Source organism: Odontesthes bonariensis, chromosome 11 (genome assembly GCF_027942865.1).
Source record: "Odontesthes bonariensis isolate fOdoBon6 chromosome 11, fOdoBon6.hap1, whole genome shotgun sequence".
Lineage (NCBI taxonomy): Eukaryota > Metazoa > Chordata > Actinopteri > Atheriniformes > Atherinopsidae > Odontesthes > Odontesthes bonariensis.
Window position 1 is genome coordinate 12,994,166 of NC_134516.1, and position 16,599 is coordinate 13,010,764.

A 16,599-nucleotide genomic window follows, 5' to 3' on the forward strand; every position below is an offset into this window, starting at 1 on the left:
GGTCTTTTTCCAAAGCGCTTTAAGACTTTTATCGATGTTCATTTGCAAACTTCTGACACACCAGAATCTGATCAATCTTCCTCCAAAACTAGTTTTGATTAGACTTTCAGAAAGCAGTTTTGTTTGGTAACCTTTAAGAAATGGCCTCTGACATACTTTATTACATTAAAAGCTGAGGAAATGGCTACCTCTAACACTCCTTCCTCTTGCAGTCTGTTCCTTCCCTCAGTTATTTCAATTTTCCGAGGGCTGGGTAGCTGCTCTGAGGACTCCACAGCTGTTGATCTTTGGGGCAAGGATTATTCGGAAGTTTTTTCTTAATCTGGGTTTCCTCAGCATTTTCCCCTGCCATGAATAAAATCTGCAAAATAACAGCGCTAAACTAGATCGGCAAAAACAGGTTTTTTCGCCCCCTTTGAGTGTCTTTGATGTGAACATGGACGAGAATTCAGAATCTCAGCATTATAATGTCCTGTTTTATTTATTTTTTACTTTCAAAGCCTTGATGTCCTAATTGGCTACAGTGCAGGCGTATTTTCCCTTTTCTTCCACACAAACACATGTGGATGATGCACGCTTTCCATTGTGCAGATATTAATTGCCTGCTGCAGTCGGTGAAACGGAGCAGCCATGTGCGGCGCTATCCCAGCCTGAAAGAAGAAGCAGCAGCAGTAGCTAAGTGGATGAACTGGATGTGTCAATAAACACTGACTCGCAGTGAAAATCCAGTGATTAATTACATGTTATGTCGTCGGCAAGTGGAAAGCCAAGAGAAGGGTGTCCACTTCTCTCTGTCCTTTCTTTCCTTCTGGGTTTTGTTTAATTTTGTCTTCAGTTTGTCTTTTTTTTATTCCTTTTTTGGCTTTCAGTCATACTTTCTTTTGGTCTTTTTCTTGTTACTATGGGTGACATCCACTAATAGTTTGCAACTGGAACAAACTTAACATATGAAAGAGATGCAGGGTTAGTGTTAGTGTTAATGTTAGTGCCTGAAAGATGTGATCACTCATTGGGTCTCATGCAAGAACCGTTCGTACGCACAGATTTGTTCTTAAATCGTGCGTACGAGTGGTTTAAGAGAATTTGCGCATTCACCAATCTTTTCGTATTTTAGGTTTTCTTTCAGGTACGAACAGAATTTACGACTGATCCAGAGCTGTCGTAGGAGTTTCGTAAAATAGTCCGCTGTTATTCCAATCAAGTTTGCTTGACTAATGGATTGTATATTTAATTACTTTGAAGCAAACATAAATAAATATATACATTATACCCCATAATGATGCTGACATTATTCTGTTTGACTTAAATTATGCACTAATTGAAGGTTAATTTGAATCTGTATATAACAAGGTCAATGGGAAGCGTAACCAGCGGCTGTCTTGCTACTTTTGGATGTCTTAGTGCGTCAGGCTCTTGGAAGAGAACGTGTAGATACCCATGTGGAGACAGACGAATGGCTGACATCGCAATTAAGACTGCCAAGGACTGTGCTGCTGCAAATATGCAGCTTGCTAGAGCCACAACTCCAGAGAAAAACACGCCAATCAAACCCAATTCCACCACACTTCCAGGTCCTCACCACCCAAGTACAATTTAAGAGGGACTTGCATGCCTTTGCTGGACTGCCAAACATAATCGTAGCAATAGACTGCACACTATACGCATCAAAGCCCCCGTGCTGTCGTGGAGCGCACTGAGCTGAAGGCCAGGTGGGTGTGTCTCGATACAGCGGGGGGCAAACTGCTCTACAGCCCAGAGAAGGCATGCCAGATTTGCACAATATTGCCATGAACGAGGGTCTCCACCTGAACCAGTCCAGGCAGACCAGAAAGTGTGGTGCCAGAAGACCCCCCTCATGGACCGCCCCATCAAAGAGCCATCATGATGAGGCAACAACTGATTGCACGGCTTTAGTTGCAGTCATCGAGCGCCTGGCCATGGCGAATTTTCCATGGCCATTTTCATATCAAACCATTAATTTTTTATTTCGGTGACATTACGAACTATAGGTTCGTTTCCCATTTCTTCGCTTAAGCAGGTCCCGTAATTCCACTGCTGACACCGCTAAAAATGACAGATTTTCCTTTTTGGATCTCTGAAAGCAGAACTCAATCTCAGAGCCCGTAAACTTGTTCTTTTTGCGCCTTGATGTCATTCTCATGACTCAACACTTCCTGGCACAGGAGCGAGGCAGCACAGCTCCTAATGTGGTATAATTCTGGGCGGTTGAAGGCTGAAGGAGGGTGGGCTTCTGGAGCCGTGAGCCAAAACAACCGTCAACCTTCGCAACACATCACCAGCTTTGAACCGATCGGGACTGGTCCTCGCTGCCTTGTATCCAGGGTCCAGCAAGCAACCTTCGTCGCTTTGTGTCTACTTTCAAGACTCAATTAATTAGACTTTTTATAGTTTGAACTGAGTTAATTTTAATTCATGAGTTCTGACTTGTGTTTTTATGATGTGTGCCACTTCTTTTTTTTTTTTTTTTTATGTTGTCGCTGTCAATTTTGTGCGAAGCTCTTTGATCTATCTGCCTGTAGGGGTGATGCTGTGTGATCAATCTTAGATGAATACTGTTAATTTTTTTTTTTTTAAAGCATCGGGGCTTTAGCATCGCTTGCATATGGCCTGTCGGTGCCACAGGAAAAAAAAATTGTTTTTACCGAAACCTCTCTCCACCTCCATTTTTCTCAGCAAAAAGCAAACGGCAACGAGTTTCAGTGGCATTTGCGGCGTTTCTTGATGGAAGACCCCCCATGTGTTGGAACAGTGCGTTGTTGCACATTTACATGAATCCAAATCACAGTTAAGGACATGCAGCAGATTACAAGCAGTTTGAGTAAATTTATCAGCCTTTTTGTCCCGAATCCAGATGCAACCAAAAACAAGCAGTAGTGGTATTATTTTTGAAGTAGCAGTGATCTCTTAGATGACAGAGTTGATTGGTACTTTTAGCTGTGCGACAGAGTTTTTGATAAAGAACAACTAGGTCATATGTGCATCCAAATGCTTGTGTCTGTTGCTGATTCTCAGCCGGATTTGACATCCGAAGGGGGCGTTTTCCTGTAGAAACAGAAGCTCCTCGATCACAAGGAGCTCTGGCGACTGTCCGTCCAACAGATGTGTGTGTTTGTGTGTCAACAGCTGTGCCAGCAGCCCCCGTGAACGTGTCGGTGACCCAGCTGAGGGCGCACTCGGCCATGGTGACCTGGAACGTCCCTCAGGGTGATACCGTCATTGGTTACGCCATCTCGCAGCAGGTACAGTACCTCAGCTCTTTATCATTTCTGTATGTGTGTGTAACACACTCGGGTCTGCCTGTCCTGATCCCACCCAGTCTCCTCTTATTCAGTTGAAGGCCAATTAATTTTGCAGCAATCCAAGCTATGACTCTAATACCCTGGAAACTTGGAGCGCTGCCATGCTCGGGGCAAGAAAACAGCTTTTCCAAAGATGAATAATGGATTTCTTTTTGATAGTCTCAGTATCCTGAGGAGTGGATTATTCTTCGTTTTGTCCTCTCGCTGTTATCTGCATTTTAAAACGCTGCGTCATTCACGACGCAGGCAGGCAGCCGGTATTTTGCTCAAAAAACATTTGGGAGTCGGATTGAAGTTTGGAAGCGTCTCGGGTGAACCTGTTCTTGCAGATTTAGATTGTAGAAAGGCTTGTTAATCTCAAGGTGTTGATGTAGCTACTGTAAGGAATTATCAAGAATAAAAAAAATTTGAACAAAGAAAATCTCCTCAACTGTGCAGCCAAATGTAGATCCAGAACTTTTCAATTATCCAGTTATACCTACAAAACGTAAATGTAATTCTTAGGAAGTGGGACCTGTGTACCCAGCCAGAGGTTTACAGATAAACTTAGCTTTTAACTGGTGCTATGAATGAAATTTTAATTCTTTAAGCTTTAAGCTACTGTTGTGATGTCTTATGTACTCAAACGCATAGTTTTAACAAATTTGAAAATAACTTCAAATGTATTTGAACACGAAAACTATGCTTATGTGATGCTTTAGCCAACTCACTCGGGTGGCAAGCTAGCAAATGAGATTTACTAGCTTACTGTGTTGGCTACTTTACCATTTATTTTGAAAAATCCTAAATACTTCCAAATAAAGCTTCTCTTAATATTTGAATGTGTGACTTCCTAGTACGGCGTTATTTGCTAGTTTCCATTTTTGTAGCATTTTTTTAAGTTGCCAGTGCACGCAGACAGTAGAGCACCCCCTGCTGGATCTTAATGAAAACTACTTCTAATAATCTGATCCACCTTTCATTTAGATGGTAACAATATAGTGTGTTGCTTTTATGTAAACATGTATGATATTTATCATTTACTTTCAGCTGAATGTTCACATGTCTCTGTTTCTGAACATTTTGCCGTCTTGTTCTCCATGCAGTTGGAAATTTGAACTCTCTTCAAATGTTGGCTTAAGTTGGCCCTCATTAGCCCCTTTCACACTGCCGAATAACCCGCGTTTAATTCGCGAATTTAGCGTGTCCGCTGTTGCGTTCACACTGCCGACCCGGGCTGCCGCGTCAACTCGACTCGCCTTTCGACCCGCGTCGGACCCTAGTCTTTTTGCCGAGCCGAGTTTGATGTGAACGCAATCGACGCGGGTCGGACGTGGGCGTGACGTGAGGAGTTTAAAAGACAGAATGGACAGCTGATTCAGAACAACAGCGACAGGTGAGGACAAGTTTCACTCTGTTTTAGCCTACATCAAGTTGGAGACATTTTTGAAGATGGCCAACTGGGGAGACAAGGAGGTCCGCGAGCTCCTCAGCCCCCGAACAGAGGACGTTATTTACCGCCACATGTCGGGGACGGTGAAGGATGGACCTCTGCTGGAAGGGCTGGCGAGAAAGATGGGAGAGCGCGGTTTCCCACGCAGCAAGACGCACCGTAAAGTAACATCTCCATGAACTGCATTGCAAAAACGAGTTCTCAAGGTGTCCCGCCATCGTTTGTTTGAAAAATTTGATGCAGACAGGTGTATTTAACCCTACCTCCGACGCATGGCTTGTGCCTACGTCATTGTACACGCCCAGCATTTTATGTGTTTCGTGTGACGCTCTGTCACTAGGCAACGCCCCCTGAACTCGGCTTCAGGCGACACGGGTCACCCTGACACGCCAAGCGTTCACATTGCTCGACGCGGGTCGAAGGTGCAATTTGGACCCGCTAAGGTAGCGGGTCGCAGTGTGAAAGGGGCTATTGATTCCCGCTTAAATTAGTCCAGTCTTTCTTTTTCAGCCCAGACAAAGGAAACATTTGCCTTGGGTCGATGTCCCACTGAAAGACCAAAAGCCTTCATATAAAGGGGACATATAATGGGAAAATCACTGTTTTCTGGCAGAGCCTATATTTGATTGTCTGAAGTCATTGCCAACACAAAAACGCAACCTCTGCATTTTGGTTTGGGCCCCATTTATCTGAAAGTGCCACATTCTGTGAGTCATTCAGATTTACAGGATAGACTTAAATCACTCTTTGTTTCATGGCTGAGAAAGAAATCTGACTTCTTATGGGCGTTCTTTGATTGTCAAAAGTTAGAGATGTAGTTTTGTCATTTGTCAACACAGAACCTACGTTAGAAAAATAAACAGCTGTTTATTTATGTTTGTTTATAAGTTTGGTCTGAGCTCTCAGGCTATTTACTTGTATGCTGTGCCATACCATAATAACATGGTCCAAGGGACATTCAGTACTACAGATCTCGGAAGAGTCCAGCCCTAAGAAGCCGAGTGGGTCGCTCCACATCCTAAAATGATCCAAGAGGTGTAACTCTTGATTATATCTTTGTATTCTTCTCATTTAATCATTCTTTTGATATGTTCACATCTGTACTGTAACTGAGGCAGCAGAGCAGTCCCACAGCATGACATTGCCCCTACCGTGTTATTCAATAGGAAGGCTGTTCTTTTCCTTATAGACTTCCTTTTGGTGCCTTTAAATGAGTTGATGCCTCACGTTCCCAACCAGCTCTACTTCCTCTGTCCTTACAGTATTGTTCCATAATGACTGTAGCTCATCTCTGAAGGTTTTTGCTAACATTTGTTTCATGCGTTTGTTTCAATAGTGGTGTCCTTCTTGGCCTTTTCCCCACGAGCTCGACTTGGTTGTGTTTCTAAAGGGTCTAAAGGGCTTTAATTTTCAGTCTTTCTGCAGAACTGCTGCCTTCAGTAGAAGAGCTCTCACATTGATTCTGCTGCTGGGATGTTACCACATTTTCTTTGTCTCACATCTCCTGTTACCCTGGCTGCTCACTCAGCTCGGCTCATTTTAATCAGTTTTGGCAAAGGGAGAACCAGACATTCGCTGAGCCCCGAGTGGGAGCCGTCTCCATTAGTGAAAATGATTTGGCTCATCTCTACAGGAGGAGCAACCGAAGCTTTGGCAAAGCCGGACATCTCTTGTCTCTTTAAGTCGCCTCACGTTTGAATCCATCAACCTTTTTTCATTTTCAAGAAAACACCAGAAGGTGATGTAAAACATCTCCTGCCATAACCTCAAAGAGCACTTATGTAAAAACCTTAGACAAATATTAAATTTGGGGGCAGGTAGATGCCAACCAAGCCCCCTTTTGTACTTTCGGAAGCCAATTTTGCTTTAAAACATGCGACGGGTTGGTCCTGTTTCTCTCATTAGAACCCACACTTAGGCTGCTTTGTGGCATTACTTCCGACACAGTAGCAAGCCGAGCCTTGTGTCTGTGACAGAGAAGCCAGACGAGTGAAAGCACCCTGACAAACCGTTGTATCAGTCATCTGAAGTTGTGTCGAATTCACATCACCTCTAAACACGCATAGGAAGTAACCTAGTTTGAAAATGTGTCTCCAAGACTCCCTGTGATCCCGATCACACACCCCAAACAATCGGATGGTAGATGTTTACCAAGTAAACCAGTGCTGGAGGCCTTGTTGTGGGGGTTTCTGAAGCTGCTACTCCACAAAGGATGTCAGTCTGCGACAACAATGGAGGAGAGGTTTGTTTATCTGCTGCTCCTCTAAAAATAGTTGTTCAACTTGTTCACTCGTCGACTCCGAGGTCACATTTTTACAGAGAGTACGACCTCTAACTGTATGCACCTGCCGAACCGCAAAAATCAAACCACAGCGAATGTGCCCAGTTAGTCACGTGGGTGGGAGGGAGCCTTATTTAGATGTTCAGTTTGGTTTATTTCTTTGTGTAGTGCCACGAAAACGGGGAATAGGTGCAGTAGTTTATTGAATGATGCAAATGGAAATGCAGCTTGTGAGACAAAAAATAACAATTTGTATAAATTTAACGAGCTTCAAAGTCATTATTTAGTATGAGCACCTTTATTCTTCTCAGGAATAGGATCTCCAGGCTCCTTGAAGGACATCCCCGTTCTCTGCCAGGATGATCCCACACTGCTTCAGTAATTTTGAGGCTCTGGGGAGGATTTATCCCTCCATCAGACCTGTTGCCACTGATTTTCAATCCACTTCTTGTGTCATTTGGTATAGCTCAGCCTTTTCTCCCTGTTTCCCTTCCTTAAGAATGGCTGCTTGACAGCCACCCTTCCATGGAGCCCATTTCTGATGAGGCTTCAGTGAACAGTAGATGGATCAGCTGAAGGTCCAGATGCATATCTCAGCTCCTGGACCCACTGCACACTATGATGAGATACTGTTTTATGTCAAACTTGATTATCTTTGGCATTTTTTTGTAGACGCAGCAAAAAGAAATTGGAACAAATAATGTATCTTTGTGACAGGCTAATTGTAACAAAGTGCCTTCAGATGCAATTTAAAATACGTTCTTTGCCAAGTTGTGTGTCTATGTATTATTTGAAATTCAGTGTAACAGCCATTACATAATTTTCATCATAATTATAAGTTGAACTTTAATAAACGATAAAGCTTCTGTGAAGACTATTATCTCATTACAGAATTAGCTGCTGCTGCCTTGTCAGCTGCCTCCATCAGCGTTTTTTTTTTTTAATTACATTCATTTGTATTTTTTTCTTTTTACTCTTATATCTGACATTCTTTCAGAATCCCAGCTGAGTCACTGTTTCTGATTTATAACCTTTTTTAACTCCTGTGGGTGCGTTCCGTACGCGGCGGCGTCTCGCCACTGTGGGACAAGAAAAACGTCCCTCGCTTGACCCGTGGCCTCCAGCGCTGCCAGGGGGAGCAGAGGACACCACTCTGGACTCGGACATCTGGAGAGCTTCGAGCTTCCTGCCAGCCCTCCATTTGTTAACTGTTGCTCAGCTTTTAGTACCTCACAGACAGATATTTACAGGCGGGGAAGCTGGAAGAAACAGATTGTGGAGATTAACTGTGCGCTTACCCAAGCTGTTCGTAACTTGTTTATTTCAATGTCACATAAAAAAAGACGTTTTATTTTGTCCGAGCGCTATGTAAGCTAACTGTATTTTCTCTGCTGTAACTGTAGCTGTCTTGAAGTTTATTGATGAAGCTCACTTTATGATTCTGATGATCTAATTAATGTGGAAAGAACCTCATATCAGTGGATATCTTCAGTGCGCCGGACTTTGTAATGAAACAGCATACCTCTCATGTTAGTTCCAGACGTAAGAAAGACTGATGGGGATGAAGATGATTTGAAACATTAGTCTGAATGGACGTCCCACACAAATGGATCAGAACAGGATGGATATTTTGAGTTCACAGGCTATGAAACAAAATCTGAAAAATATGCACAACTTATGTCCAAACTACCTTGAGCATACCAGATTTCACCTGATCTTGGTAAAGCTAAGCTAGTCGGAAGGTTAGCGGTTCAGTCTCGAAGGTTTCCCCATACACAAGTGGAAGTGTCCTTGGGCGTGCAATTTACACAGCAGCAGCAAAACCCAGTTCCCAGTCTCATTATCAGCTAACATCATTTGTGAACGCTGTCCAATGTGCCACAGAGCAGCATTCACAGTTGCATTTTGCAGCTGGATTTATAAACAGCGTTTGCACATTTATAAACAACGTCAGGTGTTTTGATATCACAAGCTGACGTTTATAGAACCCACTCAAAACAGCGTGAATAATATCAATTTGTAGCGACTTTAAGAAATGCTGCTCAGTGTTTGGAAGCGCCGGTTTCCAAACACTGAGCGTGTTCACAAACACTGACTGATACTTGAAACAGCATTTATAAACTAGACTGGTGATATTAAGGGCAGGAATACACCGGCGGTGCAGCCAGTCATGTGACGCTCACCAGGTCGCTTTAGCAATAGTGACAATATCGATACGTTTCCAGTCAAAATGGTCTTGGGCTATTTAGAAAAAAATATGAATAAGTTTTTAAGGCAGCAGAACAACCTACATAGCTGGTAGGCTATTTTGTACAGAAAGCCTAATTTTTCTACAACAATCCTGCATATATGCCTCTCAAGCATTTTAGTGTCATTGTACTTTTGCAATTCTGAGATTAGTTGTGTTATTATAGAATAAAGCGTGAAGTGCTATAGAATTGTCGTCCACCACATTCAGACACAACTTAAAACTTCAATGTGGACACGCACTGTTTGAACTCCTCACCTGAAGAGCAACGCTCTGCCAGGCAGTATATTTCTTTGATGACCAAACTGTGGGTTTTACAGCTCCGGTCATTACTCCACCCCAGCAGGTAAAGTCTAAATTCTCTTGATTCCCCCACGAGGCAGTAAAAACATGGAAGAACTGTTACGGGAGACGAGATGTTGGCTGCTTGCAGGCAGTGTGTGAAAACAAATAATGAGCTTTTACTGATCTGTCTGTTGTGGATTTAGTTGAAAAGATAAACACCGGAGTCCAGTAATGAGGACGGGAAAAGTAAAAAAGCCGGTCATTGAGCAGTCAGAGCTGAAAGAGTGTGAATACTGGTTGTCATTCATCTCACATAGCGATGTTGCAGCTTCATTTTTTGATGCCTATGTTGGCGAATCTGTTAATATATCAGATAAAAAAAAAAAAAAGCTTTTTGGTGACTTTGCTCCTGCTTTCGACTCCGAGAGTGACTCTTGTTTATTGATTCTGCTGCATTTTGTGGGCTGGGTATCACCGCCGGTAAATGTGCGTTTTTCTCTCCTCTCTGTAATGATTGCCAGTGTTCCTCAGCCTGCAGGCCTCATTTCCCTCCGTGGAGAGGTTGGAGCTGAATATATATCAGGTTGAAGCAGCTCTTTAAAACTCGGTATTCTCCTCTTAACTTACTCGCGTATGGTGTTTAACTTTGTTTCCTCTTGCTATCCCGTCCCCAGAGGCAGGACGGCCTGATGCAGCGCTCCATCCGAGAGGTGAACACGTCCAGCCACTGGTGCGTGCTGTGGGACCTGGACGAGGACACGCACTACAGCGTCCAGGTGAAACGCACACGCTTAACTCAGTGCATCAAGTCCGTGTTGGTTTGCAAGTCATAAAACTTGTCTTCAAGTCGTTCTGTGTTCTGTGGTGCATTCATCTGGAGGACACTAAATCACAAAACAAGATCAATACTTCTTTGTTGCCGCGATGCTGCTAATAGCTCGAAGAGCCGCATTTGTCTTATAAAATTGGTAGTTTTGTGAATAAGAGTCGTGCTTCACTTGTAAACAAACAGAAGTCCACATTATTAACAGCTAAACCTGCTCATTAAGTCCTTGTAACTGATTTAATTTATGTTTAATAACACACCTGGATTGAATAATTGGTGGGTTGGGAAATGCTGTACATATCATTCTTATTACAGCTAGGAGGATTGATCTCACCGTGGATACATCACTGGACTGACTTAATTCAGCGATAATTTAGCAGCATTGGAATGGCTAATTGTGTGGATACACCGTAGATGTTGATTGGCTTTCAATATTCTTCATAATATAAACCGACGGAGATCAGTTTGGAGGTTGAACTTGTAAGCCACACCCACTTTAGTCAACCCTTTCCTTCCACTGTAATACAGGACATCGGGACTCAGTCAGCATCATCCTGGTTCAGCTTCATTCCTGTTAGGAGCTTATTCACCAAGCAGTTAAAACTACCCAGACAGATCCCTCTCATCTGTTACTTTCAGGTAGTTACTATAAAGTAAAGCCTCTTTTATATTCTACCATAAAAATCCTAGGCAAATCCTCATTTATATTAATACGACCACTAGTTATTTTTTCTATAGCTGGTTCTAGAGGCAGAGGCTGTACCTGCCGGTTTGCAGTCAATAAGCTTCAAATTTGTCTTTTAAAAGAGCTTTTTTCTCTTCTTCTTTTATTGTTTATATATTTAATATGTTGTATATTTTTTTATCTGTGTGTTTTAAATGCTGCCTTTTTAAATTCCTGCATTTATTGCCTTTTTATGTTGATATTTAATCATTTTGTAAATTGCTTTTATAATTGTTGATTTTTATTTCAATCTTTTGCATTTGGTTTTCTTCAAAGATTTTGTCCTTTCATGTGTTGTTTTTGCTCTGGGCAGCACTTGTTTTTTAATGAAAGCTGAGTCGAGTTGTGCCGTTAAAAAAAAGAAAGAAGCTCATTCGTTGGATCAATCTAGTCTCTGTTTTGTAATCCTTTTTCTTTGGATCATTTCTCTGGGTTTGTTTTTGTTGTGTATGAGCTTCACCTCGGAGGAATTTCGAGTGTTTTACATCTTCTTTGAACTTTTTGCAGCCGCGGCGCCAACAAAATCTCGACGTGTTGACAAAAACATTTTTAAACTGAGAAAACAAGTTATTTCAAAGGCTAAAACCTGAAGAAAATTTAGATTCTGGGTGCAGCTGTGTTGGAAGTAACTGCAAAAAACGTAACTTTGCGTATCCCATTATCACCTTTGGGCGCTGCATCTCAGGTTTAGAGCCCTGAGCTGTGCGTGGCGTAAGAGTTTGTTGCTCTCTGTCTGATGGTTTTATCAGTTATAACACAATATGATGGATGTCACTGAATAACTTCAGCTACTGATTACTTATTATTAGTTATTAGTTTCACCATGCTCCTCAGCAGATGATTGTAATGCAGGCGGCTGAGGAACAGCAGAGAAATTGGCTAAAAAGTCTCAATGTGAGAAGTTTTATGAGCTGATAGAGTGACTTTCACTTTCTGAACTAACTCAAATTAAACTCCAAGTATGAAATTAACCTGAACTGTGACTCTTCTCTGTTCGTTATTATTACTCCTAATAGTTTCAGTCAAGCTGCGGCTCCTTTATCATTAAACTTCTTCGTCTGTTATGGCTAAATCGAGCCACACGGATTGTCCTTCAGCTGCAGGACTCTGCAGGTTAAATGTGCCCGTCAGCAGGCCGACATTCTGCAGAAGTGTCATTGAGCAAAGCGCTGAAGCCTCGCCAGGTTCGGGCGGAGGGGGAGGAGGAGGAGGGGAGAGGGGGTACGAACTCTGATCTCCCTCCAAAGAGCCAGAGGGTAAATGAGGAGAGTGTCCCTGTGGAGTTTGTTTTTTTTATCGGGGATGAGTGGACAGATCAGAGTGTTTAAGCTGAACTCAAGGGCTGTGTTTGAAACCGCATACTTCTCCTACTACTCCTACTACTCATACTAACTTTTTGAGTTAGTAAGCGAGTTTGAGTAAGCGAGAAGTTCCCGGATGCATACTAGATTCGCCCAAATGTTGAGTGTGCATCATGAGGTTACTACTCATACTCAAACTACCCAAGATGCAACGTAACTTGACATCGCTGATCGTCATTTCCTGTCAAAACGGCAGTTTCAAGCTAGCTACAACGAGGGTAGGTTCACTTCCTGTTTTCAAAACAAAAGCACCAATTGTATCGTAATGGCTTTCCCTATGATAAAAAAGCAACGGGTATTTTATTTTGTGAAAATAACCGAAAGTGCGTTGCTCACTACGGCTAGCTTTAGTAGCCCTGAATTCGTCAGAACAAAATTGTAAATAGCCGGTATTTTGTCAGGTTTTCAACACGTTGGGGATCTAAACGACTACTTTCTCGCCTGAAAATGTTTCAAATGTTTCTAAAGTTTACAGAGTTTAGAGCTTAAGCGAAATCAGCTTCAGGCCGGCTAATTTGCAGTATGTAGTATGCGGTTTCGAACACAGTGTCTCCTCTGAGATAAGTTAAGCCATAAACCAGAACCGCAGCTGTTAGACGAGAGAAGTTCACCAGCAGATCATTTTACTGTTTCTGTGTAGCCTCTTTCTGCCAAAGCATCCAGTCACGAGCCGGTTTCTTACATTACACAATGCTGTTTTCTGCGGGAATGAAACCTAAAAGGGGTTCAGTCTTCTCTCTAACAGTTTTCTTTTTTTTTTTTTAACGTTTTTTGGGGCGCAGGTGCAGTCCGTCGGGCCGCACGGTGACAGCCAGCCCAGCCGCGCCGTCCACTTCAGGACTCTGGAGAGGACGGACCATTATCCAGCCGGAGTCCTGGACCACCGTAAGTATACGCAGAGGCGCTCAGAAGCAGGAAGAGACACCTTCAGGCTTTTTCAATAAAACAAAAATGGGACATTTATACCTTTTAATGAAAGGTAAAAACTTCAAAAATAACAGTGAAAATAGGAAATGACTACAGAACTCCATTAACCCATGATTATGTCATATTGTAAATAAGTAGAAAAACTGAACAACAATTAGATGATGCTAACGGTACATTATTCTTTGTTTGTGCAGTTTCTTTTTTTGGCAACTGAGTCACGTTCAATGTGAGTAAAGGAACTGTTTAAAAGAGTGCAAAAAAGGTGTTTCCCACTAAAATAATCACAGATAAAAGGGAAAGTGCACCCTCGTTCGATTATAAGATTCACATTCCTTAGCAGGTCTGAAAACGAGTTAAACACGACGTCGGATGTCATTTTTTAAACCAATAATAAATTTAATGAATAAATGAATGCAGAAGCAGAGTGTGAAGAAGTCCATCCCACGATCCAGCAGGGTGAGGTCTGGACCACTGCAGCACCTCGGTTCTTGTCTTTTTCGGGCATTCTGCTGTAAATTTGCTGCTGTGTTTGGGATCATCGTCCTGTTGATGGCCCAGTTTCAGCCAAGCTTTAGGTGTGGGACAGATGGTAGAGGAAGGCCATGGTGGACTGCAAGGCGTCCTCTGGCTGCAAAACGAGCCCAAACCATCAGCCCTCCGCCTCCGTGCTTGACAGTTTGCTCGGTCTGGCCTCGGAGTGAACTTGTCGGGTCATCCACTCTTGGGAGGTTTAACAACTGTCATGACTGTTTTCCGCTCGTTAATAATCGTTCTCGCTGTAGAGCGACGGACTCCAAATAGTTTGGAAAAGGCCTCGTTATCTCAGCGTGGAAGTCGTGTGTTTTCTCTCTTCGGCTCGCCGGGCCCCACATTTGCATCCTGGTGACTTTGTCCTGGTCCAGCTGAAACCTCATCACAGGTAACGTTCTGAAACTGTCTGTGGACAGTTTTCCCCTCTTTTCTTCAGGTGGCGGGTCGTCTGCACGGGTGGTTGGTTGCGTGTGTTTCGCTCTCTGAAAGAAAATCGATCCATTTTCCCCTCCGTGGACATTGCAGAGCTTTTCGACGGGTCATACTCTGACACTGCACAAACAGGCCGGGCTTCCACTTGAAAGAGGGCTCTTAGGAAGTGAGTGTGTGAGAAGTTCTGCTGTGGTTAATTTAGAAGTCTTTGTGTAGCTGTAATAATGTAGGGCTGTCCCAAAAGCACAGGGCACACCAGGACAGCACACCATTCTGTACCCAGAGCATCAATCCGCCACTGAAAGTAATCCCTGTTAAATGCACCTTTTTATTCCAAGTTATTCGAGCTTTTTTTAAAATGGGATTTGTAGATTGTATGAAAAATATCACCAGCTTTCTGTGTTAAAGGGATAGTTCGCCTCTTTTGACATGAAGCTGTATGACATCCCATATTAGCGATATCATTTATGAACATTGACTTACCTCCTGCTGCGTCCTGTGAGCCGAGTTCCAGCCTCGTACATTTGCGTCACAAAATCGTTCACCAAAAAAAGTCAGACCTCACTTCGCTTGGCGCTATTTTCTCTCCCTTCATATCAATGCGTTCAGCCACCTGCCGATAGCCGCACCTGATACGGTGTTTACTGCTCGGAAGCAGGGGACTGCTCAGTCTGCACTTCGGTCTGCACAGTTTACACAGCCCGTAGTGATATGAAGGAAGAGAGAAATAGCGCCAAGCGATTATGAGGTCTGACTTTTTTTGGTGAACAATTTTGTGATGGAAATGTATCACTCTTTTGAACGCATATTGTTTTGAGAAGCAAAACGCTTTATTTTTGGGGCCCCAGCCAACTAGCCGGACTACTTTGGTCAACGCCAAAACGAGGCTGGAACTCGGCTCACAGGACGCAGCAGGGGGTAAGTCAATGTTCATAAATGATATTGCTAATATGGGATGTCATACAGCTTCATGTCAAAAGAGGCGAACTATCCCTTTAATAACATGTTAATGTTTCCAAATGTCCCACGTACACATCTGATGAGAACATTAGTTTAGAAGTTAGACAGCACTGACTCTGTGTTTGCCAACAGATGAGCCAGCGATGGAGGGTCTGGGCATGACTCCTCACCTGCAGACCGGAGAGCTGCTCATCATCACCACCGTGCTGCTGCTGTGGGCAGGTCAGCCTGCGTGACTGTGTGTGTGTGTGTGCACGTCTGAGGGTCCTTCGTCAACGTGTTTAACGTCTGCTCTCTGCGCCACCAGCCGTCATCGCCCTCTTCTGCCGGCAGTATGACATCATCAAAGACAACGACTCCAGCGGGGCCAAGGACAAGGCCAAGAGGCCGCTGGTCCGATCCACCCCCTCCTACTACAACGCCTCGGCCGGCAGCTCGCCGGTCTACCACAACGGAGCCGTGCACAGCAGCAGGGTGAGTAAACCCCACCCGTCTTCTTCTCTCCTTCTATAATGCATGACCATTGCTGGCTGCCAGAAATGTTTTGTGTCCTCCGAGGAGCCTTTTGTAGTTGCATCAGAGATCTCCTAGCAACTGCAGCTGCTGCCATCCCGTCTAAATTTAAACAAGCAGGCTGGAAACAAGGAAGTGATGCTGTGCCTTGGTTCAAATACAAGCAGCTATGTCTGGGGAAGTAACAAGTGACCGGACTGCAGTGCCCCGAGTTGGCCAAGCAGATAGCTTCACGAGAAATGGTCTAACTTTCCGCAGACTCCAGCAGGGAGCGCTTAGCTCAGAGCTTTAAATGTAGTCTCGTGCTTTACTGATAAATCTGTCAGAGGCCTCATAAGAATGACAATTTTGCTCACGCTCGCTCCATCTTTTTGTTTTCCAGCTGCACCGAGCCTCCTCCTCCATCAGTATCATCAGAGTCTGAGCTCCGGAGCTGTTTGGGAGACATTCTGCTCAGGTGGAGCATCAGCTGGATTATCTCGACAAGTGGGGGGGGGGGGGGGGGGGGGGGGGGGGTTTAAGACCTGCTGCTGTTGCTACGACTCTTAATTTATTGTAAAATATGAGCAAAGTCAGAAGCACAGAAGTCAGAAGTGACAATGTGACTCAGATTCACATGAGAGCGTGGAGTCGGTGGATGACCGCTGCCCTCTAGTGGCGGAAGACGTCAGTGTTTTAACATGATGGAAGCGGCTGGAACTGCAACCGAACTAACCTCCTGCTTTCTTCTCTGAGGTCAAAGACTAACTGTGAATATTT

At 43.7% G+C, this 16,599-nt stretch overlaps 1 protein-coding gene across 1 annotated transcript in view; it reads left to right on the top strand.

The window, feature by feature from the left end:
• Positions 1 to 16,333, top strand: part of LOC142391351 (fibronectin type III domain-containing protein 5b-like) — a 33,316-nt gene extending 16,983 nt beyond the window's left edge. Inside the window, exons 2-7 of the mRNA XM_075477117.1 lie at positions 3,145 to 3,260; positions 10,241 to 10,342; positions 13,260 to 13,362; positions 15,460 to 15,549; positions 15,635 to 15,801; positions 16,223 to 16,333. Coding sequence (XP_075333232.1) covers positions 3,145 to 3,260; positions 10,241 to 10,342; positions 13,260 to 13,362; positions 15,460 to 15,549; positions 15,635 to 15,801; positions 16,223 to 16,264 — 620 coding nt within the window. The 3' untranslated portion in view covers positions 16,265 to 16,333. The remainder of the gene's footprint in view (positions 1 to 3,144; positions 3,261 to 10,240; positions 10,343 to 13,259; positions 13,363 to 15,459; positions 15,550 to 15,634; positions 15,802 to 16,222) is intronic.
• Positions 16,334 to 16,599: the final 266 nt, after the last annotated feature.